Here is a 27,963-nt window from a genome sequence, read left to right as displayed (position 1 = left end):
ATTACATTTCATAAAATAAATGTTCCAGTTTATATATACAGAGAAAACAGACTGTACATACCCTCCAATGAACCATTTCTAAAAGGAAAATAAAAACCAACCGGAAACAAATTTCACAAAACATACAAGCAATACAGTGCTCAGCTTAGCAGGCACAACTGTACATCAAAATTTGTAACTGCTCAGTGTTGGGGTGTGGGAAGGGCAAAAAAGTTGAACATTTACAATAGAGTCCTTAGGGACTGATAAAGGGGTCTTAAAAAGTATTGCAGGCAAGCAGACGGACGCTTGTCTTTTTCCAAGTGCAGCAGAACATCCATCTCGTGTGAAGTGTGGAGCCGATTGTTGCTGCCACGAGGTTCCAACTATTGAACCTGTGTCTCAAAGCTCCCATTCAGCTGGCCCTCCTCATAGTCCATTTGACACAAAATCATGTTGTTTTTTAGGAAAAACTTGTCCCCGACACAAAACCTGTTGGCAGAGAAAAGCAAACAAAAGGCAAAACTGCTGTTAAAAACACAATGATGATTACCGTTGGCATTACGACAAAGTGGTGTGTGTGTGTGTGTGTGTGTGTGTGTGTGTGTGTGTGTGTGTGTGTGTGTGTGTGTCTGTGTCTGTGTCTGTGTCTGTGTCTGTGTGTGTGTGTGTGTGTGTGTGTGTGTGTGTGTGTGTGTGTGTGTGTGTGTGTGTGTGTGTGAGTGTGAGTGTGAGTGTGAGTGTGTGTGTGTGTGTGTGTGTGTGTGTTGACTAGTGGACTCTGCTCTGGCAGTGAAAATGTAGCATTTAAGATCAGCAGGTAATGATGATTCTGTTTGATCGCACACGCACACATTCGATTTGAGATGTTTTACCTGACACGCACTGACACTGTGCCACGTCAGATTCAAAGCCTGTTTTGATGGTCATCATGAATGTGTGGCTTCAAATAAAAGTTAACAAAAACCCTATCATTTCAAAGAGAAACAGACACAAACACTGGCACCCAATGAAAGGCAGGTCAACTCTCCCCCGGCCTGGCAGAAAAGGCGCTGGCACCACAGGAACTAGGGTTAGCTTTTTTTTCGCACACCAGTTTGGTTCCAGTGCGCAAGAATGTTTTTTCTCTGAAGTCTCAGAGTCAATTGAAGAGGGAAAATAACACATAACAGCCTGCCCTACTGATGTTCTTCTCCGTGCAGCTGTTTGTTTGTGCGACACAGTGGAGACAGCTCCATAATGTGACTGAAGGGGAGTGAAGATAAGAATATAGCCGAGCATAGCAAGGCTTTAGTAATGAGCCAGGCTGGTAAAACAGTCACGGCCATGGCAATACTGTGCCAGATGAGACCTGGCTTCATGTCTGCCAGCTGAGAGGAGAGACTGCAGTCATAATTCCCTTACAGCAGGTGTTCACTATGGTAACTGAATCTGGCCTGCAGAAGGTTAATGGGCTTGTGCTGTGTGGAGGAACAGGGTCACAGCACCCCTGACAAGCATGCAAAGGACGTTCTGCTCCCAGAGTGGTGCCATTACTGACAGTGTATTAATGGGAAAAAGCAATATTTGGGTATGTCATATTCTATGTGTATCATACCATAGGCTTTGTGCTCACTCCAATTTCATAATAGATCCTATCACTAAGGAAACACCATTTCACACCTGTGTAGGTCCGTTCTCCCTTATGCAGCAACACACCTCAGGAGGACTTTATTTATGTAGCTCCTATACCTCCTTACACACATCAGAACAAGAGCTAATTTTACATCCCTGTGGCTTAAAAGATTTACAGAGGTAACCGCAAACAAGGACAAACTGCTGGTGTGTCACAATAGGAAATAATTAGCAGAGCATTACAAATGCAATGCAGCAACCTTTATTTTTACAACACATGGAAGACAATCCACAGCTTTTCCATTCTCCAAACCTGTTCAGTGATCTGTAATAATATAATAAGACAGAAAAATTCTGTTGGATCTGAAAAGAGCTTTTTCAGCACTTTCAAATATTTAAGCTATTGGCCATTTTAACAATCCATTCATGTTTTTTTGTTTATTTTTAGAGGCGATGTTGTGCAGTTCTTACCTCTGGTTACAAAGCTGACAGGCAAAACAGTCCAAATGGTAAACATTATCTCTGGCTCTCATCACCATTTCAAAGGCTGGGATCAGTTTACTGCAGGCTGCACAGTTTCCCGTTGTACCAAAGAGCCTGAAAGACGAAGAGCACAGACAGAGATTAACCCACCTTCCCTTTACCTTGATGCAATAAAAGAGGAAACAAAATGTACTGACAGCAAGAACAATCACGGAAAAATGCTGCAACGGGAGGGAAAAGAGAGCAAAAAATCGTAATACAGCGAATATAATGCACAAATCTTTCTTGGCACCCACTTGGTATTTTTGTTAATGAGAGTTACAAACATAGACCTTAATTCTTGGCTAATGATCTAATTAAAATGATCACATGGTTTTAATCTCCTTCAAAGCATTCCCGTTCTTGCACACAAAAGCGGTGAAAACAGGTCTGAAGCAAACCATTTGAATAGTTTGAAAGTTTTCTTCTTTCATAACTAAAATACCTAATGAGTCTATCACCAACCAAAGCCAGATGGATTTTTATACAACAGGCTACATTTTGTAATGTAGTCCCAAGTTCAAAAGATTTCTGTTATAAGGTTTCAGGCTAATTTTTTTTTCTTTCTTTCTTTCTCCATCTCCATCTTTCATTCAGAGAGGAGCCACAGACACTTATAGGAGATGTAACCTTGAAGAGCTTGTTTAGGCTTATTAGATAGGAGGCAAATGATAAAGGTCACAAACAGAGCATGGAGGCACTGGTGTAGATCTCTTTCCCTCAAAGCAAAGGAACCTCAAATGCCTTTCCCAGTCAGATTTACATTTTCATTTTCCAAGCGCCTGCCCCTATGTTTAATTTGGAGATTCTGAAGCACAGATAGATTTATATATTCTGCAGGAGGAGAACTCAGCTTTGCAAGAGGGGATAAGGCAACAACAGATTCTGATTCCAACAGTATGTTAAACACTTTTTCCCCCCAAACTTGTCGGGGCTCAGACAGAGGAGTCGCAGTGTTGATATTCTGCCTTGTTTATGCTTGTCCCATTCAGTTGCTTTCACCTTGTTAAAGAAAACGTCTATCCAGCAGCCCTGCTTCTAATTAGGGGCCACTGCCCCAGAGGAGCAGGAGAGACAGAAACAGAGAGAGAAAGGCTGTTATGTTCCATGAGAGGGATTCACATGGTGTTAAACAGAGACACTGGTACAACTGTTTGAGTAAAACACTGCATGTTCTCATACAGTAGACATCTGCCTCCCACGGGCCACTATGTTACACAAACGAGTTGGGATTTTTTTCCACAGAGACACGTTTTCAAAAAACAATTTTTCCTTTTCCAAAAATCTCGAAGATTCTCAAGCATTCAGTATGGAACCAAAAATCAACCAAATATAATTTCTTCAGTGCTGCTTGTTTCCATTACAGTACACATGGCAAAGCTGATTTCTTGGTTTTGTGACTTCATGAAATGAAGGCCTGTTCATTTCCCTTTTTCTTTAATATTCATAATGGCTGGGTATCAGTCCTTGATAACTTTTTAAAGTATTAATCTAAATAACCTAGAAAGTAGTATCTAAACTTTTCCTGTCAAACAATACTTGTATTCTATCAACAAAAAAACCTTAGTATGATTTTGCTTGCAACAACAAATCACCACAACATTCAACTTTATGCAACGTGTGATTGGCCTACAACCACAGCAGCCACAACCCATACAGTCAGTGGTCAAGTCCTTTTGAACACTTTCAAAATGGATTTGAGTAAAAGTCATTTGGATGTGTGAAATGAAGTAATGAAGCTATCTGCATCACTTTAAAGATACTGGTATTGTTATTTTTTTAAACGATACTGAGTCCTCTATTATACACTAAAAAGTTGTCCCCATTACAGTACATTTAACCCAATGCCTAACACCTCCTGTGCCATCATGACATTCAAATGGCACCGCCTGCTCCAAGTTCCACACCACATTTGAGCTCCATACTGGACTGAAGGGTCACTCATAGATATCTTTTGCTTTCCCTCAGGGAACTGAGGCTATACAAGAGCCTAGAGAGCCTCAGCCACTTACACAGCCTGACATGCATTCACCTATAACAGCTCGTAGGGCTTTTCAAACCCTTCTCCATTACACCCCGCTGGGCTGTGGACATGGTGCTGACCTGATACATACAGGTTGTGAAAAAGCATAGTGGGGAAGCCCAGCTTGCTACCGACACTAAGTTCTACCTTCAGTCAAAGCAGTGTGCGACACCTGGGCCTAGTTTTTACCTTTCAGCTGTAAGGACTGTATATTCTCTACAAAACAACCCCAGCTACTGTAGGTATATTTTACGATGGGAGAGTAACATATATATTTATTTTATTTTGGATCTCCATTAGTTGTTACCATAGTAACAACATGGTAGCTATTCTTCCTGGGGTCCATACAAAAGATAAAACAAAATACAAAATGCAACATTACATAAATACTTCCACATTTTACATACAATTAAATAAATACTATATAGTAAATAATTCCACATTGTCAATAAAATATAGCTCTACTGATACATTCAAATTTCCTTCTTAACAAATGTTTGAAACCCGCAAACAATGGACTTGTACCAGTGTATACTAGTGTCCATAAACAACACAAATTAAATACACATTAATTTATCCACAGTCATATGCAGCTTAATATGATTTCTTTTTAAGTAATTGCTGATATGAGTTTCTTTTTAAAACTGATCTTGTAATCTGTGATAAATGCATGTCTAGTGTTTATATTACTGCTAAAATCCTAGGATTTATATTTTTCCTAGGCAAAAATAATTGCAAATAAAGGCTTTCAGAGAAAAAGAACCCGATCAGAAAAGTTATCCCTTGTTTTTAAAAAAAGAAAATTTAAGACATTTTAAAGAGGCAGCCTACCAATTTCACACGTCAAATTAAGTGTACATCACGTTGATTGCCACAGTATTTAGCTTGGGAAAACAGTTGTGTAACGTCTTCCATGGCTCTGGAGAGTCTAGCTGTGTTTCCATTCAACTTTTAAGCACACTTTAAGCAAACTTTTGAAATGTCGCAAAGAAGAAAATAGTAAGTAGATGTCGATCATCTCGATCATCTTACCACATCTACAAGAGAAAAATGGAGAGAGTTGGGCTAATTTTAATGTTCTTACAGATCAGCTAGTATTGGCCATGTTTCTTGCTTTGCGAAGATGAAGACAAGTAACAGTGATATCCGAGAAGACGCTGAGAGCAAAAACAATTGATCATGCGTGAGTAAAAGGTGTTTCCACATCCCATTAAGAGCATCAACCATATTTCAAAAAAGGAAAAATCACCTCACCAATCACCTAAAAAGCATTTGAAGCATTTCTAATGGGACTCTACAAAATGTGCATTAAATTACGTTTTAATACGCTTTTGACAGGTCTGAGAAAATAACCCAGATGATGTAACTAAGGGGTATCTCAATTTGCGATTGGAGACAACAAATTTATAACAAAAAGCCTGAAGACCCTCTCTCACTGATAAACACCCACAGTTTTATACTAGTGATGACACCATCAAGCGAAACAGTGCTCCCCATAATGAGTCATAAGCATAGCCCAGTACGATTTTCATGAGCCACAAGGTTAGGAGTAGTGGTGAAAACGACTGTGTATTAAATATAGGCTTGTTTATGAATAAAACCTGGAACAAAACGATTAGAAACTAAAATGAAGCAGTTGGGCTGGTATTAAGTGGATGGGCAATTGTGGTGTGTGTTCATCAAATGTTAATTTCAACTTAGGCCCAATCATTAAAACTGTAAAATCACTACAGACAACTAAACTTTCTTTCTTATAGGTATATGTATAGGTTACAGGCTTGGCTGCATTCACCTCATTATTAATATCCATATCAACTCCATCTCCACCTCCACCTGCTCCACTCTGCTCGACCCGCTGCTCCCCCCCCAGCTGCATCTTAATAAATCTGGCCATTAATGTACTGAGCTATCTTTTGAAAAATAGTTGGTAGTACTTTTGATTAGGCGGCCAAAATGAGCCAGAAGTATTCTGCTCATAGCACAGAAAGGCTTTGCACCTTCTAGGTTGAAGTGCAGTTAAAATGAAGCTACAGGACAGTGTCATGTTCTTTTAATGCACACTGGTTCCTCTGGATCACCATGATAGTCTTCAAATCACAACGAGATCCACTTTTTCCATGTTAACCTGATTTCCTTATCTGCTTTGGGATTCAAAGCTTCAAATCTTCCATCTTCACCACAACATGAAAATTCTCAGTTTAATAACGTGTCCCATTCACACAGTTTTTCACCCAACAATGGATGTTTCTGGGCCGGTCTATGTGGCCAGCAGTATTAATGTCTCCTCCACTGTTGATGTTTAGCCCTCGTGCATGTAAAATGTGATGGGTGGTCTTGCCCCTCCTTCACTGTGATTATATGGCTGGGTAAAAAGTAACGGCAAGCGCAGTGTTTTATCTGCAACCAGAAAAAAAGCACCTTGTCATGGCATTTGTAGCATAGTGTTAGCTCCCACTGCAAAGAATTCAAAAATGATACTGGCCTCAAGAAACACTGCCAGGTAGAGCTCTGACCGATTAAACTAATCGAGACATGACATGCATAGAGAAGGTAGAATTTTGGTCAACAAAGATTTTCTTTGGTCGACTACAGCTCTAATCAACATACGGCTTGATTGGGTTCCTCATGCTAAAATGAGATTACAGTTTAAGAGAACCGTTCAACAGCATTAAACGTTTCTGGCTCCTATGAAGCTAAAAGCAACTGGAGCTACCACCGCTGCAGCAGTCTCCTGAGTAACAACTGAAGTGGAGCTGCGTATAGCAAGCAATGAATTTTTCACACCAAAACATGATCTAGAGGCATATGTTAAGGTCAAGGGATGTCAGATGAGAGAATGCCACATATTGCTACAAAAATGAAGTGACACAAAGTATAATAAGGTCTATTCAAGCTTTTGAAAGCAAAGAGGGAGCCAGCACATGAATGGACTGACCGGGTCAGTTATCACCTCTATATTGTGAGATATTGTCATCTATACAAGTCAAGGATTTCCAATTAACCGATAAAGACTTTTGTACCTGACTGTTATCAACTATTATATTATAATCCATAAACAGTGTACAGTGTATTGTGTACACACAAGAAAACTATATCAATACAGTTGCACTCGTCTATTTCTTCTTCTTTCAGCTTGATACGAAGCACTGAGACAGTACCTTCATAAATTGTGAATTGCCTTTGAAAAACATCCATTCATTTAATTTGCAATAGATTTTTTTTTTTAGTTTGAATAGACTGTTTTCTGCACAATTCCCACATATTGCTTTGACTCATGTCCTGTATTGTAGGAGTGCAGTGGCTCATGCATTTCAATTTCCCCGGTCACTTGGATTAAATAAATCAATATTCTCAAAAGGAATGTGAAAAAAAAGTTAACATCAACACAGTTTTTTTTGGCATATCTGTTTTAATAGAATGTGAATGGTGAGTTACTGAAAAATAGGAATCTAGTCAGAGCTGCTCACAATACACTGAGCCCATCAGGTTTCGTCAGTCAGTCATCAGCATTGCAACTGCGCAAAAAGTCCTCTTTTAAAATAGATTCTTCTGTGGTTTGTTTAAATGGATTTAAAATGCTGATTTGGATTAGTCCCTACAACCAGTCAAACTTGCTGGCAAGGATTTCTGAACGGCTCTTTGTTTTAGGAACTTTTGAATTTCATCATCTTTATTCAGATATTTAATAACCTGTGCATGGGACTGAGACGTGGTAACTTCTGTATAAGTATAGTTAACCATTATAATTCCAATGTGACAACTTCAAAGTCATTAATTTTCCCTTTACTGTTTTATATGACAAGACAAAGCAGCAAATTCTTATTTGAGAAGATAAAATCAGAGAATAGTAAAAAAGAAGATTTAAAAGATGATTTTAAGAATATTCTCTTACAATATTAATTGATCATCGAAACAATTACATTTTTTGTATCAACTATTTGATTAAGCGGCAAACTGTTTCAAGTCTTAGAAATTAGTAATAGCAGTACTGCTATAAATGTTGACGTACTATGAATAGTTAATATTTAGTTTAGATTGAAAAGTTTAAATTCATGAACATACTGACATTCAATGGCCAGTTATATTACACTATATTGATCATTATTGCAGCTTGGATTTAATTCATTCATAATAGTTGCGTTTCAGTTTTTAGTCCATTCCAACAAAATAAAAATAATTCATTTTGGTAGCTCACTCTAAAGTCTGTACTGAATAAATATGGTTTCTAACATGAATCATAAGGCAACATGTATTGCTGCCTAATCCTTGCGTCCTACAATCTGTGACAAGAACTGCCATACTCAGTACCCCTTAAAAGAGCTCTTATTTAATAGCAACAAAAAATCTTTGTATGCTGATGGGGGCTGTTGGGATCACAGTTACATGGCAGAAATGTAAAGAAACTCAGCTCTCCTTTCTGTTATTGCGGTATCACAATCACTCTTTAGAGATCTTCAGAGGGCCTTCTTTAGTTCTTTCAACTTGCTTCTTTTCTAACTTCAAACCCTTAAAGCTCCTACAGTGCATCATCCGCCTCTCTGTTGCTTCCCTCAGATCGGGCTGTTGCTCTTGAAAGTTTTCTACCTGTTCTGTGAGCTCTTTGAGACTTCCCAGCCTGCACTGAGTTTTTTCAGTTTTCATAAAAGGGAAAGCTGTTAATGCATGCATCGCATGTTCTGACCCTCCCCAACTGTTGTGTCTGTTCAGATATATCTTGCCCAGAGAGGTAGAGTAACTGTTACTGGAGGAGAGCAGTTGTTTTACTCACTGAAGTAGTAAGACGGGGACAGATTTGGAAAAACAGTCACATCCAGATGGAGCTATCATCTTCCCCCTGCTATTTCACCGGTTTGTGGATAACTTATAATGTTCATTATCTTGAAAACGTTTTCCTCTTACAGTTAATTATACCCCATTTTGATAAGTGGATGACTATTATGTCCTCTCTAATATATGAAATAGAGGATTAAATGATTGCAGGCTTCAAGTCCTGATGATCACACAATGACTAGATTGTCAACCCTCTGGTGAAGTCGTGCGATCCTGGGCCCTAGACAAAAAAGGCAACGCCTAATTAATCTATTATTCTCATTTATAATGAAAGAGTGTGGCCAAGTTGATAAAAAAAAAACGTCATGATACCAGGAAGTTAATGTCAGGGATATTAGAAACTGAACTTTTTGTTGGTGCAATGGTTTGGAGGGCAGGGGTAGGACGCTGTTTAAGGTATGTGTGTATTTTAGTGTTTGTGTCTGTTGAAGTGTAAGGTTCAGGAAAGCGTGAGTGCATTCAATAAGTTGCTAATGCCACTGAAGGACATCACAGATGGAGCTCCTATAATAATTAATGTGAACATGGCAGGGATCCAAACTCTGGGAAATAACCAAAGTGTGTTTGATCCACCCACTTGTCTTTAATATAGTGCAAGAGGCTAATTCAGTGCACAGATTTTACTTCATTACTGCAGGTGAGGGGAGCCTTCGTTTTACTGCACAGAAAAGAAGGAATGAAAAGGAAACTGGTGCTGGATGGAGACTGCATCACCTACTTTTGAATACTGTGGTCTCTCAAACTGCCTCTTCTCTATACGCAAGGCAAGGTTTTTAATTTGTTCCATAATAGAATTCATCTCAAGCATCTCTAGCCATTAAGTGTTCTGCATTTGTCGCAGGCTGAAGAGCAGGCGAGTGGGATGGATTTCATTAGGCAATCCGGGGCAACTGAGGTGCACAGAAAGCTCTCTCCTCCTCTTTCCTTTTTATTCTTGTTTTAGTATTCCCAACTCTTGATTCCATATGTCAGTCTCAGTTTTTCATCCAGTCTCTGACCTCTACATCTTACTGGTCTAATGTGCGAGAAAGCTTTTCCTTCTCCCCTCACAGTGCCAGTTAGGCACTTATGGCTTGGGGGTTGGGGTTGCTGTCCTTTCAGCAGATGTATTTTACCAAGTGAAACTCTGAGCTTCATCATTTTTGCCTTCTCTTGGTCATTTGCCCATTTATTATTACCTCATCTGCACCATCTGCCCCTTCTGGGGGCAACATCAGGTCTTAGTGGACGTCTCACTGCATCTTAAAAGCATTAACTGTGGGTGGGAACTGATGGATGGTAATGGCCTATCTCAACGTAACGTCCCTAAGCACCTCTCAAGTAGGCTTGGGGCTTCTTCCAGGTCAGAGGAAGAGCTGAGATGTACGTAAAATGTCACGGAGATCCATGAGTGTGGAAAACCAAGTTGATTAAGGTTCTCTTTGGTTTGGAGGTGATAGAAAATGATAGCTGGTGTTTTTAATGTTTTTAAATTGTAATAATGAACCGATTGCAGTAAGCTGGAAGTATCAGTGAGGGAGAGAATAGACCAGTAGGCAGAGAGAAATGGAGAAAGGGAAAGGGGGAGGATAGCACAGGCCAGGGAGTTTCAGGAGGGGGGCCTAGGGCACTGGCATCCCTAAGTCGGCCCCTGGAGGATTCCCTCTCAGATAAATGGTAGAATCTCATTGGGAATGTGACTTAACGCCCAGGAAATGGTCATGTTTAATTTAACAAGCAGATGGCGGGGGCATCTGAAGGGGGGGGGGGGTATACAGAGCAAAAGACACTGATGAAGCAACAAGCCTGCCTGGAGGTTTCTCACAGCCTACAGCTCTGGTACAACTAAGGGTCAGTCTGCTCCATGACAGAAGTCTTCAGTGTCGATGTAAACACAGAGAAAAAGACAAAAAGATGAAAAACAGTCAAAACTGCCGCAGTCTGTTTAATCAGTGTTGCACAGCACTCTTGGTCGGCCACCATGTGTTGTTTTTTATTTTTTATTTTAAATAAAAACCTTAGATGCTACAATTATTAACTGAAAGTGCGAGGGCTGCAACTAACAGTTATTTTCAGTGTTAATTTATCCGTCAATTATTTTCTCAAATGTCATTTTGTCTTGTCCACAAATCAAAGATATTCAGTTGACTGTCATAGAGGAGTAAACAAAAAACCCCAGAAAGGATCCACATTTAAGAAGCTGAAATCAGATCAATAGTAGGCTATAATCTCTTCACAGACTTGTCACGTGACAACAGACTCTGCAGAGGATTTGGCGTTAAAGTGAAAAGCAAAAGCACCTATTTGGCAATATTACAGATTTAAGGCTGATAGGGAATCTGATACAATGAATGCGGCAATCTGTACATTTGTGAAATTGGCAGTATCTAGAGGCAACATTTGTCCAGAGTGGCCGCGACCAGCCGCAATCAGCTGCGATCATCCGCAGTAGCCATGTCGCAGCCAGATTGCGGTGCAGCTACTCCCAGCTTCACAGTAAAATATTTAACAGAGAGGCCAGAGATCAAAGTAAACGCTCTACAGATATTTAGTGCTATTAACGAATATCTTTTCTCGTAAAGTGTCCGGTGTAACTGGTAACACTGGTGTTGTCACGAGATTATTAACCGGTATGGATGTAGCAGTGAGACTATTTGACATGAAATTCTATACAATTCAAACTTAATTAAAAAATGTAAAGATTGTTTTTGTTTTTGTTTGTTGCTGATGAGGAAAAAATGATGATTGATTGATAAGTAGCTCCCAATGTTTTCAGAATCCATCAACATCAGATATGGCCAGATGATAAATGTAAAGTATGCTATGAAAACAGTCTTTTGTAAATGACAACTGGGTGTAACTAACTGCTTACTTTATATTCTAACTGTGACTATGCATTTTGTAATCTGCATGCACTGATACAGAAATGTCATGACAGCACAACTCATGTTTTGATAGCTGCATGTTAATTGTTATCGGTTATACAGTATTTAGAATTTTTATGAGTAAAAAATAAAGACATGCAGTGCCGCCAGAAACACAAATGTTTTTTTGTGTTGAAACATCCCAAAACAACATAACTTTCTGCTGTATGCATGCTGTAACAGTATATGACAACAAACTCTTCATCTAAGGTTTTGCTGTGATGGACGCTAAGGGATCCTTGTACGATTTCGATTTTAGCTGCATTTCTGTGAAAGGAAGCCACGGGAAACACACTGAGATATTAAAGCGAACGATACCAGGAGGTTAAAAATAACCTTTGATTCCTTCATGTCACAGAGCGCTTGAAATGGCATGGCATTTGTGTTTGTTGTGAGTGGAGAGAGGTGATTGTGTCTTTCTTGCCTCAGGTAGTCCCTGCGACAGAGGATGAGGTTGGCTTTCGTGTAGAGGGTGGAGCCCACCTCCCCTAGGCGGCAGTCACAGCAGGCACATTTGAGACAGTCCTCATGCCAGTATTTGTCCAGGGCCTTGAGCAGGTAGCGGTCTTTAATCTTGCGATTGCAGCCAGCGCACCCCTTCTGTTTCCCTTTGGGCTGGACGGAGAGCATCGGCACACCTGTAGTGATAAGGAGACAAACAGCCATGTGTGATTTACGGCACCAGGAGCACGAGTGACTTTTCATGTTCTCTTTTTTTGATAAGCCGGCTGCTTCTCGAGGCGTCTAAGCCTGGCCTCGCGCGTGGCCACAGCACACTGCTTAACTGCTTCATATGCATTAAAGAAAACATTCTTCCATGTAGATAGGCACACAGGTCACATTGGACTAAAAAGCCCTGACTTACTTGTTCCACTGAGAACATGCTGTAATACAGAAGTTACACGATCACTTGCAGCAGGTTTCAGAGGAAGGGGCATGTCTTGTGTATTCCACGGGATAAAAGACACAATGTTTATTTTGCTTACTGTGGTATTTACAGGGAGCTGTGTAGTACGTTAGTTACCTGCCATTTCATCAAAGCCCATTTCACTCAACTGTCTGCAGCTGTAAAAGCTCCTCATGGGCTTTGTTTGGTATAGATTAACATTAACCTTTTAAAAAGCCTCTGACCACAAAAACGTTGCTACCAGACCCCAGTGAGATATGTTATGGCCTAAGTGCCTTTTAGCATACACTCACTGTGTTTCATACACACACATACACACACACACACACACACACACACACGCACAAACACACACACACACACACACACACACACACACACACACACACACACACACACACACACACACACACACACACACACACACACACACACACACACACACACACACACACACACACACACACACACACACACACACACACACATACACACACATTTGCACACACAAACCACAAACACACACACAGTGTTCCCTGCTCAGAGCATTACAGCCGTTTCTCCTTTTACACTTATCTGTACTCATGCGTCGGCAACGAGCGCACCTAAGTTACCAAACTCGCAAATTGCCCTGCTGTCACGCAGGTCCCCTTTAAGCACGCCTTTTAGCCTCCTAAAGGACAAATAAAGTCCATTTAATAACTGCACTAAACACTAATAGGCTATGTGTGGTTGACATTTGTGTTTGGACTAAAAGCCCCCCTCAGGCCACTGCTGGTACAGAGGCAGGGGCACGCAGCTCCCCTCTGTAGCACTAACAGGTCTGCCACAGCTGAAAGCACAAGACAACAGCTCTTAAGACACTCTCTCACACACTGAGCTATTGATCCATCTAAAAGAACACACAGTGGACGCCACTTGCCACTCTACTTTCAAAACACATTTCTCTCTCTCTCTCTCTCTCTCTCTAAAAAAAAGACAGAAAAGACCGGACACTCTGCATCACAGGGGGTTAGGCCGGCATTTTGTATGTGTGGGTATCTATAAACGCTCATTTTAAAGACATGTTACTGCGTTTTATATGAAATGTCACTGTTTTACTGTTACACCTTCGAAACGTGCACAGGTACACTTTGTCCAGACTCGATAGAAGTTTTTCTTTTCATTTTATTAGTAGGAAAGTATGCATAATTGGGGAAGTGTAATGTTTATTTGTGAATGGGGTCTTTACCTAGTTAGAGCTGCCATTTTACAGTAATGTCTGTAGTTTGCTCAGTGATAAACACAACTTCAGCTGGTAACAAGGGACCGATTCACTCTCTGAGCGCTGTTTTTCTCTGCTGAGCATGTCAAGTTTGTTCTCACAAAAGCCTTATACCACTTTTCAAAGGGATTCTTTCGGAATAGAAAAGCATATTTCCACTCTCTTTCTATGTCTCTCATATGCACACACACACACACACACACACACACACACACACACACACACACACACACACACACACACAGACATATATATATATACACACCTAAATGGACTCACAAAGTACCTTATTTGATCCAGAATTGCTCTTGTATTTTGACCATCCACACATCAGTAATGCTATAAATGTAGTATAATAATCATTTCCTCTTTTATAAAAGAGGTGAAAGAAATAGGAGAGCTTGTTAGTCAAATTTATGACTTTTGGTTTATATGTCAGTAAGTTCTCTAGTGGTGTTGAGCCATCTTCTTTCTTTATCAGAAGTGGAAAGGAGAGGCTAATTGGTCCAGTTCTGGTGATGGGAGCCATCAATTAATGTTCTGCCTGCCCTGCAGCTCCCTCACCTCCCTCCGTCTCTAAAACAGGCCCCTTGAAGCTGGCACATTAAGATCACAAAACCTGCTATAAATACCAATGTTCAGTGTAAATGAAGCTAAAAAGCTTCAAATTCAAGCCACAACGGCTAAGGGTGGACTCTTCTACCTGCATTTCATGGCTTGTTAGGGGAGCTCTCTGTAGGTATACCAACAGTGCTCGCCTGACAGACTTCAACAGAACTAAAAACAGTCTTAATGAGGAGAGAGCGAAAATCACTGTGTGTGTGTGTGTGTGTGTGTGTGTGTGTGTGTGTGTGTGTGTGTGTGTGTGTGTGTGTGTGTGTGTGTGTGTGTGTGTGTGTGTGTGTGTGTGTGTGTGTGTGTGTGTGTGTGTGTGTGTGTGTGTGTGTGTGTGTGTGTGTGTGTGTGTGTGTGTATGTGTGCCTTGTGAGCTTGTGCACATAAAAAGAAAGAAGTTGCCGCAATTCCCTTGGGGATCACAAAAATCTTTAATTTGCCTTTTATGACACCTAATTAGTTATTCTACTCAAAATCTTTGCTTTAAATAAGAGAACTAATTATACAAAAAGGTCGTTCTTCCACCTCCAGAGAACTACTCCTAATTGGTTGAGACCACCACCCACCACCGACACACACACTACTTACACATATCACGTGTGTGTTTTAGATCACGTTAGAAAAGGCCAAAGCTTAACCTATCATGGAATTACTGCATGCTGCCCACTCTCTCTATTGGATGCACATTTTGTTTAAAACCCTGCTCAGCATCATCAAAGTGACATCACTGTTTGCACTGAGTCTGACACTCCTCAATCCTTCTGGTTGTCAGAGAGATGTCTCAATGGAGGAATGCCTGATGTCTTCCGGGTAACCAGTATGCACATTCAGCTCATGCCTCTTTCTTAAAGCTATTGCAGAGAACAAACATGGGTTTGATGTCTTCTACCAAAGCAGCCTCTGGAAAACAGCTTTAATAGTAGTGTAGCAAGCACTAGCTCAAACCTTCTAAACAAAGAGCAGTGACAGGTAAAAAAACGAGTGTGTAAAGTAAATGTCTTTTCAATTCCCTTAATGCCACAAGACATTTTCTTGCACCTGTCACCACTCTCGGCGCTATGCGAAACCGTGGAGTAGAACAGAACCTCCCATGCTTGCCACCTCCCAGAAAGAAAAGCTGCATTATGAAAGGAAGCAGCAGACTATGAGGCAGCCTCCACTTAATCCAATCCATTTAACAGATACAAGTGCCACTGACCTTCCAGTGTCATTTGATGTCACCAAAAGCATGCCTCTCCACATCACGATTCATTCTCCAACAAGGGATGCATTTTACCCCTCAAAGTGGAGAGACAGCACTTGCCCTGCCAAATATTCTTCCTAAGAGCGAATTTAATTTGCCATTAGTACTGTGTGTAAAGGCCTGTCATCTCTCCCTTCTACCATCCATCTACTTTCTTGAAGATTGTATCTTTCAAGAATATGTACAGATAGTTTTTCTCAACCCAAGCAGTCTGTCAGAGCATGTATTTTCTATTATAGAGATAGCATCCGATTTCTGTGTTAGCCCATTTAGACTTCCGTCTTTAAAGCTATAAAAAAAAATCACATCAGTCCTCTAACCGTTTTGATATAGTTTAGCTTTTTAAAAGAAAATGCTGTTTGAAGTACTCAAAGAAATGTTTGAAATTAGAGAAATACAATTATCGCATGTCCTCAGACTGGACAAGAGTGTGTGTAAAGAGAAAGATGAATTGCCCCCCCCCCCTTTTTTTGTATCATTACCACTAAAATGTTTGGTTGCTAACAAGTGAGCAGGTGCTTGCCGATCATGATGCATACAGTAATGTATTCAGGTTTCCTATGAGTCCCTGAGCCATCAGCCATGCTGTGTCATGTCATGCGAAACTAAAGGAAGATTGGCTATTGCCTTGGCATCAACTGCTGAACCAGGAAATAATAATAACCATAATAAGCACGCACTTGCTAAATTCTATGGTGTCAGGGTTACTGTCTCTGTAATTCTGCTCTCTCTTCTAGTCCGCCCTACCGGATGGTAAGAGCGGGTATAATGCCTGTCATCCGGTGCATCGCTCACACACATTGTCAGGCATTCTCCTCTCCTTCTGCTAGGCACCATCACTGCATCCGGGGATTGACGATTGTGATTGGTTTAATCATGACACAGCTCTGTGGAGATAGATCTGGCAATGTGAGACTACTCTCTCTCCTATTGCATAGGTTTACTGTACATAGGGCTCTAACTGGAAAAATTTTCATTATTGATCAATTTGCCAACGATTTTCTGGATTTAGTGCTTCTTTGCTTTGTAATAAAGTGGAGAAAAAAAAGCCTACAGTGATCTATTTAGCTAGCTTCTTTTGTTTGACTAAAACCTCCAAAACCCCAGAATTTTCTTATTGCCTTATATGAAGAAAATCTGGAAACAGCAAAGCAAATGCTAACATTTGAGAACTGATTAATCCCTTATCAAAATAGTTGCCAAATAATTTAATGTGCATACCTAAAAATTGTAAGGGAATTGACTTTTTGGTATCCTTCACTACACTACTACACATACATGATCCAAATGGAACAGCTGCTCTTACAGGCACTCAGCCTTAATGGCAGAAGAGACAACACAATCTGATTCTGTGTTTTGTTCAGTGTCTTTTGATCAATTAAAAGCACTAACGCCATGGTGTGATTCAGACTTTGCTGGTTCATGGGGAGGTAAAGGATCTTGATGAGAATCACTCAGCCTTCCTGACACATGTGGAGGGAGCTGGCCCTGGGTGGGCCTTCTCTCGGGGGCCCCTATAATTCCAACTCCCAGCTGCAGCGAATAAGAGATTGTTAGCTTGGTGAATACACAGACTGGGATGCTGAGGGAAATTAGATACTACATTATAAAATAATTGCATTTAGCGGAAACAAGTGCATTTGTCATCATCATCATCATCATCATTGTCATCATCACCACCACCATCATTGCAATCACTTAATTCAAAGCACTCCTGCACAACCAGGAATGAATGTCTTATGATGAATCTCTAAACTGCCTCATGAGGTTACCAAGCCTCCCTATGTCAATCCTGCATAACTGAATGCATCATCTAAATAAATCTAAATTATATTATATTGTATTATTACAGGAAGAACAATATAGGACAGTGTGAATTAAAAAGTGCCATGCTTGCACAGTATTACAAAAACTCTCTTAAGCAGCTGAAGGAGCTGATTTAAACCTCACTCTTTTATTTTTAAGCCACTACTGTAAATGGCGTGGCCATGGCAATCCCAAATAAAATTTGTCCCTAGGCCAAGGTGTCTGCCACTAAGGTTAATAGGGATCTCATGCAGATGGCTTGCCATTGTGTGCATGAATCAGGCCCTTTCATTCAGTTCCCGTCATCGCTGTAATTGAGCCCATAGACACGTTTCTCTATTGCCAAGACAAAATACAAGACATCTGGTAATAGTATCAGCTGGAATACACATGCCAGTTGAAAGCAGACTGATGAGTGTATTCTGAATGATAAGGAAAATAAACACCATTGATTCATTGTGCGATTCATGTATCTATCCTAAGTCGGAGCATGTGCAAGGAGTGAAAGAAAAGATGCATGAACACACTCACAGAGACACACTCTCTCTTAAATTAAGTAGTTTCTTACACGGCCCAAGTCAGTATTACATGTCATGCTGACTGTGTTTCCTTCTTATAGTTCGCTGTAAGAGCCTTCTATGTTACTGTACGGCATGCTACGTTTCCAGATGGTTATGTATGAATGCTGGGGTCTGTGAGGTGATTTCTGGAACTGTATGCATGCTATGATTATGACATAATTAACACCAATAGTAAGTGGGAGAGAGAGCAGACATGGCTGGTGTGAATGAGGAGGGGACTGTTCATTAACAAGATGCACTCTCTCAAACTTTGCAGCTTGCTGTGGCTAATAAGCCCCAGTGAAACGGAGCCCAGCCATCCCTTGCATTGACCCTGGGACTGCCCAGGATAAGGGAGGGTTTTGTCTCCTGGAATAATTGCTCTTTTCACATGTTACAAGTGTCCTGACCCCCACGGTCGGCAGCCACTTTCCCTACCATAATTACTCCTGATCCGCTCCAAATGAGTCAGCCGCATTAGGGCTGCAATAACACTGGCCCTGCTTCAAGCGCGGCATGGGGAGTCTCAGCAGAGCAGCCTGGAACAGGACTGCCTTTTCTCCCAGCCCACGGTCATTTCCATCACGTCAGAGGTGCATTTCTTACACTTGAAGTCAGCACGAAGGCCCTGGGCCCTTTTCTGAGGCTTACAGAAGGCATTGTTAGCTCCTGGTGCTCACTACTCACTGTGGTTTGGCACTAGACTCCATCCCAATTAACGGAAAACTTCATTAGGGTGTTTTTTCCACACTTTTCAGCCCCCTATTATTTTTAATTTATTCACATGGGGTTAATTAAAAGAAATGTATCACAGAGATATGCAACAGCTTTCTAATTAAATTCATTGCAGCTTTTTTTTAAGACGTGAAACTGGCAGAGTTTCCAAATTATTACAGAAGGCGACTTGTTCCAACACTTGGTTGCTCAGTAGTAGGGTGAGATTAGAGCTCTGCAAGGTAAGCTGTCAACAGCAGAGACAGCGGAGCGATGGGGCTCGAAAATGAGAGTGAGGGAGTAAGATGAATGAGGAGGAGGAGAAAAGACAAACATTCATGGATTTATCATGCAGGGTAACCCCAAATAAACCCATGAGAGCTCCTAAAGTGAGAGGATGTCTGAGTGTTGACACAGCAAGGAGAAGATTTGATATGTCATCTAGACGATCAAATGTGAGCGTAGTATTGGGCTTTTTCCGCTGTTCCTCTGAGGTGTTTAGCTCTTGAAACCTGTCATTTTACCATTTTTCATTTAAGCACAAGCTGTCAATAACCAAGAAGGTGAATGCATCTTCATTTTCAATCCTCATACAGTAGGAGGAGATCAACACACATTCAGTCTGAGATTGAATAAAGGAAAAATCCATTGATTCTCAAACTACATACTTTGATGGAAGAAGCAATCTTAAATGCCACTTCCTAAAAAAATCAACCAAAAAAAAATCATTCCATTAGACCTGTCACAGCAACCTTCTGCCATCCGGAACAGAATAATGCACAAATACTTTTAGTCAACATTAAAAATGCATTTAGGGAGGAATAAAATGTAGCCTTCTAAAGTTTGTGTCACTCATGAGGTCAGGAAGTGATGTACAAAAACCTCCCCACTCCCCAGCAATTACTGCACACTTAGTATTTCAAAGGATATGCCAGGAGACAGGTGTGCCATTCAGGGTCCTCAGTGTGTCAAAAATGGATGGGAAGAAGGAACACCATACTGTGGTGCACCATGTGAGCCTCTTTAATCTTGAATAATGCAAATTCCCCACAGGGGGCAGTTATTTGGCAGCACTGGCCTCTAATGTCATTCAAGCACCCACTCCCACACCTGATGGGGTAAATAATGAGGGAGGTTGGCAGTTAGGGAAGAGATGTTCATGAAGACTTGGTGGTAAACTAAAGTGTCTCATGTAGTAGAGCCTTTCCTAAATCTCCCACGAGTAGAATATTGTACATGACGTTTGATGTTTCATTATGAAGATGGCGTGCTTTAATTAATTCCATTTAACGCTTTTATATTACCTCATAATATCAAGACTGGGCCTTTTTCCTAGAGGAGTAATTACTGGCTAAAATCAAATGGCAATTCAACTAGAGATGACTGGTTTAATGATATAAAATGAAAGAGTGTGATGATTGGAACGAATGGGGTCTAAGGTCTGAGAAACAAGTTTCAGTTAATGATGGTTCAGTGGGAATGTGTGTGTGGATGGCGGCTGTCATTTGCCTCTGAATTTTCAAGTTGCAAACAGCACAGTTAAGCACCGATTAAATCAGCAACTTCAATATCCAAAACCTAATCTTCTAGCTTTAAGGGGAAATAGCTACCCCCCTTTAATCACAGACTTTAATTAGCTATTTAAGATTTTATTTACTGAAGGTCATCCAATAAGAGATTAGTTCTCAGCAAGTTGGCTCTGATTTAAGCGAAGGCATCCCAGGCTTTTCTATTTAACAACAAGACAGCTATAATATCTTAACAAGTGTGAAGGCTCCGTCCTTCTCTTATTTCTCTGGATTATTGTGCAAAAAAGCAGCCCTAATAAAAGCATGTGGTATTTTGTTAATGCAAAAAATAGCCACGTAAAGGACATTTTAAGATGGATTAGAACTACATGTTGTATGTGAATGTGTGGAAAAACAGAAGAACTGCAAGTGTCCAGTAACATTTGAAAAAAAAAAAAACTTCTAGCCTAAAATTTACCTGTTATTTCACTGAACACAATTTTCTTCCTCTGACTGGGAACCTGCATTCCCTGAAGAAGGAAAATGGATCAGAAGTGAGAAAGGAAACTCTTAATATATCTGTCTGAGATGTATCAAAGATCAGAAAGCTCTAACTTAAGCCGAAGCCCCTTTTTGAAAGTCAACCTACTGAAAACTGAATATTGCAATGGAATACAACAGAGTGTTGTTTGAGAGATATTTACAGTGAAACAAGACTGAAGGTCTGAAAGCCCCGCTAGCAGCCCCTAGAGGCTGTGCTGCTCCTTACACCCACAAGAACAAAGTGTTTTACTGATCAACACTGATCATCCTCAGAGTCACACTCTCACACAGACAGGGCCAAAAAACAAATGCAAAAATACTCAACGAACAACAACGGTCAGGGCTTTTGCAAAGTGGGAAATATAGCATCAGCAGTAAATTCTGGCTGGCACTGTTATGTGTGCACTATATAGAGAGAACACAGCAGGCCAGCTCATATAGCTTAACTCTAAAACTGTATTCATTACAATAATACTGTTTTGTATTTCTGCAGGTGTCCATGTTTAACATAGACACATGCTAATCAAACCAATCAACACCTGGTTTATACAACCTACAAGTATGTGAAAATTGTCAACCGCTGCTCTCAGACCTCCACATCTTTGCCTCTAATTAGGAAAAGCTAAAAACCATATATATATATATATATATATATATATATATATATATATATATATATATATATATATATATATATAAAATCACACAACACATTTATTTTTACACGTCGACACCTTAAAATCCCGTACAGTTTACACGTCACTTCCTACTCCCATCAGAACAAACACTCACATACACAGACCTAGACCAATAAATCAGCTCATTGCAGATTAAGCGATAATACTTAACAAGGAATTCCAGTACAACATATTTGCCAAAGTAGGTTTGAGGTCATTTAGAAACGGTGTCTTCTTTACATACAGCAGTTTGCCCACCAGAGAGCACTGACAAGGAGGAGTGTAAAATTTCCTGCTCATACATAGATATATACAGCGCTGGCTTTCATTTAAAGGAATATGCATCAAGGGACTATTAGAGAAGGATTAAACAAGAAAAGTTTAATACTAAATTAATAACTGTAAATCTTTTTGCTTTAAGATACAAGACAACAGTGCAATAATGTTTTGAGATTAAGCTCACATGAATATTGCACCATAATAATGAAATATACATTCATGTTTCTTCTGGGTCTAAAAACCTTCCAGATATGTCATTTATACCATATGGATTTGATTTTCACAGTGGCGTAACTGTACAAAGTGCATATGTTGCCTTAGAGTGTTAGTGGTGTCATGTCATTTTATCACTGCAGGTAGAAAATGGTTTCTCTTTGGTAAAATCTTCTGTGAATTTGTTTTGACATTTGCACTATAGTTGGTGACATTGTAGTTTTGACATCTGCTCCTCTCAAGAACCTTGCTGCGTGTCATTTCCCTTTCCGAATAGCCCTAACCTGCTTCCAACATGTTCAAACTGATGAATAACTAACTATATACACTAGGGATGCACAATATGGATTTTTACCGATACCTGATAAGACAAGATTTATAACCTGTAGTTTAGGCACACCTGAGGGTAAGAAAGGCTTAAATCTAGTGAGAAAAGATAGATGATTTAATATTCCATAGCGCTGACCTAACCGAATCTGACATAGCTATTGTTAATAGAACAACTACAAAGAGCATTTCTGACACTTTGAATATTGTTTTTTAGTTAAGTACATCAAAAACATAGTTTGGTTTTTATAAAGCCTATTGTTTACAAATTTATATTAAATGCTCTGACATAATCAGTCAAATTAGCGTGTCAATGTTTATTCAATGCACGTTTATTGGCGGATCGCATACCAACTTTAAAGCTCCATACTGCCACCTACTGTATTAGGGTGTGTAGATGCTGCACTGGTTAAGTCAGCAATTTGACTTCTTATTATCTGCCGATAACTTATCACCTATAATTTATCAAATAAATTTCACATTATCAGCCGCTAATTTAATTTATATATCAGTGTCATTAAAGCTGGATTACATGTAGATGCTGTAATATTTTTTATACCGGTTAAACTATGGATGAGGTTATTGGGGTATACTTTTTGCAGGTGACAATAGCTTTGCACCTCTGCAACATCAACGTTACTTCTGTATATGTCTGCATTTGTCTCAGGTCTTACGATAACACTCTGTATTTCTCCAAGGTGGTTTGAAAGGTGATTCAAAGTAACGATCCCTCTCAACTTGTCAGCATATCCATTGGTTTTGTAAAAGGTTTCATTGTAACATTTGGACTAATGTGTGTGTGCCCTTGCTGCTACAAGTTTCTTATTTTTTCGTATGATTTTCAATGTTGCACCCCTATCTCTGCAACCTGCACTATCCCCACGCACTTCTTAACAATATATCAGAAATCCATCATGACATTGAAAACCTCATTTTGGGTGAATAAAAGAGTCAGACTTTGGACAACACAACAGGGATTGTGCATTCCCTGTGATGTATATGGTAGCCAGATCTTATTGTGAGAATTTGTGTGATAACATGACTAGCACGTGGCCTCTGGCAATAATAAAATTGATGCTCTTACAGCTCAAAAGTGCATAATTGAGTTTGTATGCCACACTGATGAGTGCAGCCAATTACATCAAAGGCAGGTGGGCGCGTTGCTAACACGTGTCTCTTAAGTCTCAATTCATTCCCTTTGAATTCCACTAAGATTATGGAATATGATACACAACTTGAGCACTCGTCGATGTGAAACGTTCAGGGCTGATAGGGATCTGGAGGTTCAGTGGTGACAGACGAAATTGTCTCCAGTGAAGAATTATGCATTTGTAACATCAGATTAGACGGAATAAAACACTCACGGCTGAAAACGGTACACTATAGATGTGATTTTGTGTTAATTAATGAGTGAATAGCTTTAATATAATGCACAAAACATGTTTCATGTCAATGCAGAGTAGATAATGTTATTATCACGTCTGTATTAGGAAGATTCATACGGTGTGTTTTGATACTTTTTGTTATGTATATGCTGAGGAATATGAGATTTGCCTGCATTCATTTGTACACAGCTTACTTACATTCGTTAGTGTTTAAACCACACAACTGCCTCCTTTGACAATCAATGTTTACGCCAAAATTGGAAAAGTACTGCAAGGGCCGATGCAGGTGCCTGTAATAAAGCTTTCTACAGAAACTGTAGTGACTTAAGAAATATCAAACAAAGCAATGTGTTTGTAATATTGTTCAGGGCCCAGAGCACAAAAACCAGACGTAATTTCAATATTTGAAATGGGCAAGTTTAATTTTGAAGTGAGAGCAAACCAATAAGCCGAGAAAATAGCAAATACAGGGGAGCAAATTGCATTCCTTTGGAAAAGTGAAAAGACTTAAGGAACATATAAAAGTAATCTCCAACTGGAAATTAGAAATCAACCCTCAGAAACCAAATAACAGAAGAGAAATATTACTGCCCACTTTCTAAATCAATATAACATCGCTACGAGACAGTATTACCATGGTAACACCGGTAAAGAATGAAGCAATTCTTATTATTTCAAAATAAAAACCGGAGCCTGAAGCCCAAGTTTTATTACAGCAGGCGACAGATCACCAGTCTGTATTCATCACATGCTTTATGAATGTACAAATTTCACTGGACAGGATGATAACAGGGTCATAAATTAACAAGCAAAGGTAACCAGAAATGTATCAGTATAGCTGGAGGGTATTTCTTCTGCTCAGGTCTGCAAAGAGTATAGTTGTGTTAATGTTGAGCAGAAATATGCCTTCAGTCAGTGTGGACTTGCTTCTCCTGCGGTTGGTATGAAGAAGGAGAGAAAATGGCTGAGTTGCTTTTTCCTTTTCAAATTTGACGCAAATTGGAACCTTGACATCACAGGTTGAAATAAAATGTTGACACATAATTTGGTATATGTGTTGTCGTCCTCCGTTACTTATGTTTTACCATGTATCATGTAACTTGCGACGGAAGAGACAGAATATATGGGCAGGCGGCTATACATACAACATGAAACTAATAAGAAAGGTTTTGGACGGCTTTCTAAAATGCTATGTTAAACTTTTGACCTTTAATATACAGTGTGTGTAACGGGCAGATTTTCTCAATGTAGCTAATATAAATCATTGCATACATTCATTTCTGTTTATTGCTTTTGATGCACAAACTGTTGCAGACGCTTCAAAAAAAGAAGTCAGACTTCAAAAACAGTCTGTCAAACAAGCAGCAGTATCGCTTTGTTGCCACCCAGGATGGCAAGCTTTAAACACGAGACCAGACAAACTGATGATCTGTTTTATGAGCCAAATAAGGATTGAAATATGAACACTTAAGGACACACACAGTCATAATAGTGAATCAATCAAGAGAAACCGACAGTAATCATATACATACCCCCATGTGAACACCCAAAACACTGACCCACACCTCCCTCTCCACGTATGCACGCCTTTATTTGTGCGAGCACTAAGTGGATACATTAGACAAGGAGGTTGAATTGACAAGCCTATAACTTTAGAGCCAATAAACGCTAAGAGGCACCACAATGAAAGAGACCAGATCCAAGAAGCTCTGTTGACAACCTGGCCAAAAGGCTGGAGCTGCTGGTTGGGCCCAGCAAATAAAGGGTGAAGCTTTTAGGCAATGAGCAGCAGGTGATCTCAGCTTTTCTGCAAGTCCTAATGCTCCTAAAAGCCACTCTCCCTGGTTCTGTAATTGGGCATCAGTAGTTAATGTAGTATTGACTGCATTACATGCTCCTGTGCATCCTTTCCCACTAATGCCATTTGCATCACCTTGTACATTTACCATATTGCTTAGCCAATAACTGTTAAAAGCAATCTGAATCATGAATCATATAGGGAACTTTTAGCGAGACAGACATCCAAAGGAGACAATTTACAGTTGAGTTAATTTGGGTACATTTACAGCACAACATGGATTCAGCCAGACAGACCAATTTATGTCTCTGCCGCAATCCTTTTATTGGTTTTTAGATGTGTAAGTGAAAGGATGCTCTGCTAAGAGATATGAAATATCCATTTTCAAACATAAATAATAGGTTACGAATGCATCCATTACTTTTGGAGGAGGAGGAGTCCTGGATAAACTAAAATGTGCAAAGGTTATTTACTGTACTTTGAGGCATAGCACATAAATGTGTTTTAGGGGCTGTCATTGTGCATGTCAGTAGGTGGTCCGCAAAACAACCCTCAAACACTCTAAAAGAGCAAAACGTGAGAGAACAACGCAAATCCTTCAGTAACTGTTTGAATGTAATCATCGTGGTTGTATAAATGTATAAATGCAAACACAATGAGCACCATGTAGACCTGAATGTCATTAATGCACTGCACATCTCAACATCAGTTTAATCCAAAATGGGACGTCATTAGAGGCGAGTTTGATTTAAATTAAAATTAATGAGATTGCCTCACCCATTAACCTAAATACATTGAAATAGATAAGTAATGCAAGTAGGCCTATTTGGATGGAAAGTGAGTGAACGTTGCACGGCGCTATCCATAATTTGCAATCAAGTTAAAAGCACTCTGCTGTCATCTCCCATCCCGTGGTGATGTCAAAGGCTGCCTCGCTAACTTCACAGACGCAAAAAGCACTTAGAGAGGAGGAAAGAGGAGCCACATGCACTGCAGCGTCCGTGGAGTATCCTCAAACTCTGGGTTCCACATCCATAACGTACAGACAAATGTTCTCTAAATAAACATGCGACTCTCTTTTTTAGAACTACACTGCAGTTTGAACCGTGCATGGCAGGCTATTTATGTTAAGTGCCACCTCAACTTCATCGCACAGAAGGCGGCCACGGTATATTCAGGTTTCTTAGCGAAAATACGGAGCCTGTCGTGACTATATGGGGTTGGAAAAGCCGATATAAAGCGGAGGCTGCGGGTGCGCAGCGTCCCGGACGACGGGCAACACTTAACGTGCAAAATGTCAGTAGTTTGCCGTGTTACTCCCCTACGTTATAGCATCCTACGGCCGGAGATGTTACTCACCCTCTTCCTTGTCCAACACCATCGTCCTGAGGAACGAGGAGTCCTTCCCCGGGCGATCCGTCCTCGGCTCCAGCAGGCTGCAGCGCTCGGTCTGCTCACAGCTTCTCCTGGAAATGTCTTTGAAACGCGCGGTTGACTAGACTACGCCTCGATAAACCAAAACCCTGGGAAGATAAATTGCCGTCTGCACGTTTTTTCCTCTCCTCCTATCAATAATAATTCATACACGGAATACGGTGAGATACGCGGCGAGATCCCCCTATCCGGACTGAACTGTAATGCAAATAAAGAGCGATCAAACAGCGTTGGTTGCTCTTGATAAATTCCATGCGAATAAAAAGGCAAAAAAAAACAATGAAAAGCGAAATAAATCTAGTGTCGCCTATCTGTAACTGTGCACACACGGACGGATCAGACGCTCAGACTGAACGGCTGCTCTCCTTCGCTGTTAATAGTCTCTCTTTCGCGTTCTCATTTGCTCCGAAACAGCAACTATATTCAAACAAATCCAATTGCAAACCTGACAACTGCTAAAAGCAAACTCACGCCGCCTCTCTCCCAGTTTATGTGCCGCGCTCGCCTCTGCTGCTACTGAATAAATGCGCGCAGTTTCCAGAGACCCTCGGATTCCCCTGTTAATTAAATCAATTCATTATGCTCAGATCTGATTAGCAGCCCTTCCCCCCTCTTTGAATCAATTATTCAATACACAAACATAATTGCTTGTGCCAGAGGTGTCTAAGTATTAGCTTATTTAACTCCAAGGACACTAATTACCCCTAGGGCAAGGGAACTTTTCTCATTAATTCTGACAAAACACAAAAGCACAGCTAAGGGAAAGTGTCTGTTTGTGCGTGCGTGCGTGTGCGCGCCTGCCAGTCTGAATGTGCGTGA

At 40.3% G+C, this 27,963-nt stretch overlaps 1 protein-coding gene across 1 annotated transcript; it reads right to left on the bottom strand.

The window, feature by feature from the left end:
• Window positions 1-198: 198 nt before the first annotated feature.
• Window positions 199-27,329, bottom strand: lmo1 (LIM domain only 1). Its single transcript, XM_083919263.1, has 4 exons — window positions 27,070-27,329; window positions 12,296-12,509; window positions 2,065-2,190; window positions 199-471 (listed from the first exon to the last, which is right to left on the bottom strand). The coding sequence occupies exons 1-4, from the start codon at window positions 27,089-27,091 to the stop codon at window positions 366-368; spliced, it is 468 nt and encodes a 155-aa protein (XP_083775389.1). The 5' UTR covers window positions 27,092-27,329; the 3' UTR covers window positions 199-365.
• Between the last annotated feature and the right edge of the window lie 634 nt (window positions 27,330-27,963).

Source organism: Echiichthys vipera (assembly GCF_963691815.1).
Source record: "Echiichthys vipera genome assembly, chromosome: 1".
Taxonomy (NCBI): domain Eukaryota; kingdom Metazoa; phylum Chordata; class Actinopteri; order Perciformes; family Trachinidae; genus Echiichthys; species Echiichthys vipera.
This window is presented reverse-complemented; position numbering and strand designations above follow the sequence as displayed.

Excerpts from the sequence above, each read along its gene's own strand:
- lmo1 (XM_083919263.1), bottom strand. The coding sequence starts at position 27,091 with ATGGTGTTGGACAAGGAAGAGG. Across the intron at positions 2,191-12,295 it reads TGTCGCAGGGACTACCTGAG|GCTCTTTGGTACAACGGGAA; the intron begins GCAAGAAAGACA and ends TTCGTCTTTCAG. Across the intron at positions 472-2,064 it reads TGTCAGCTTTGTAACCAGAG|GTTTTGTGTCGGGGACAAGT; the intron begins GTAAGAACTGCA and ends CTCTGCCAACAG.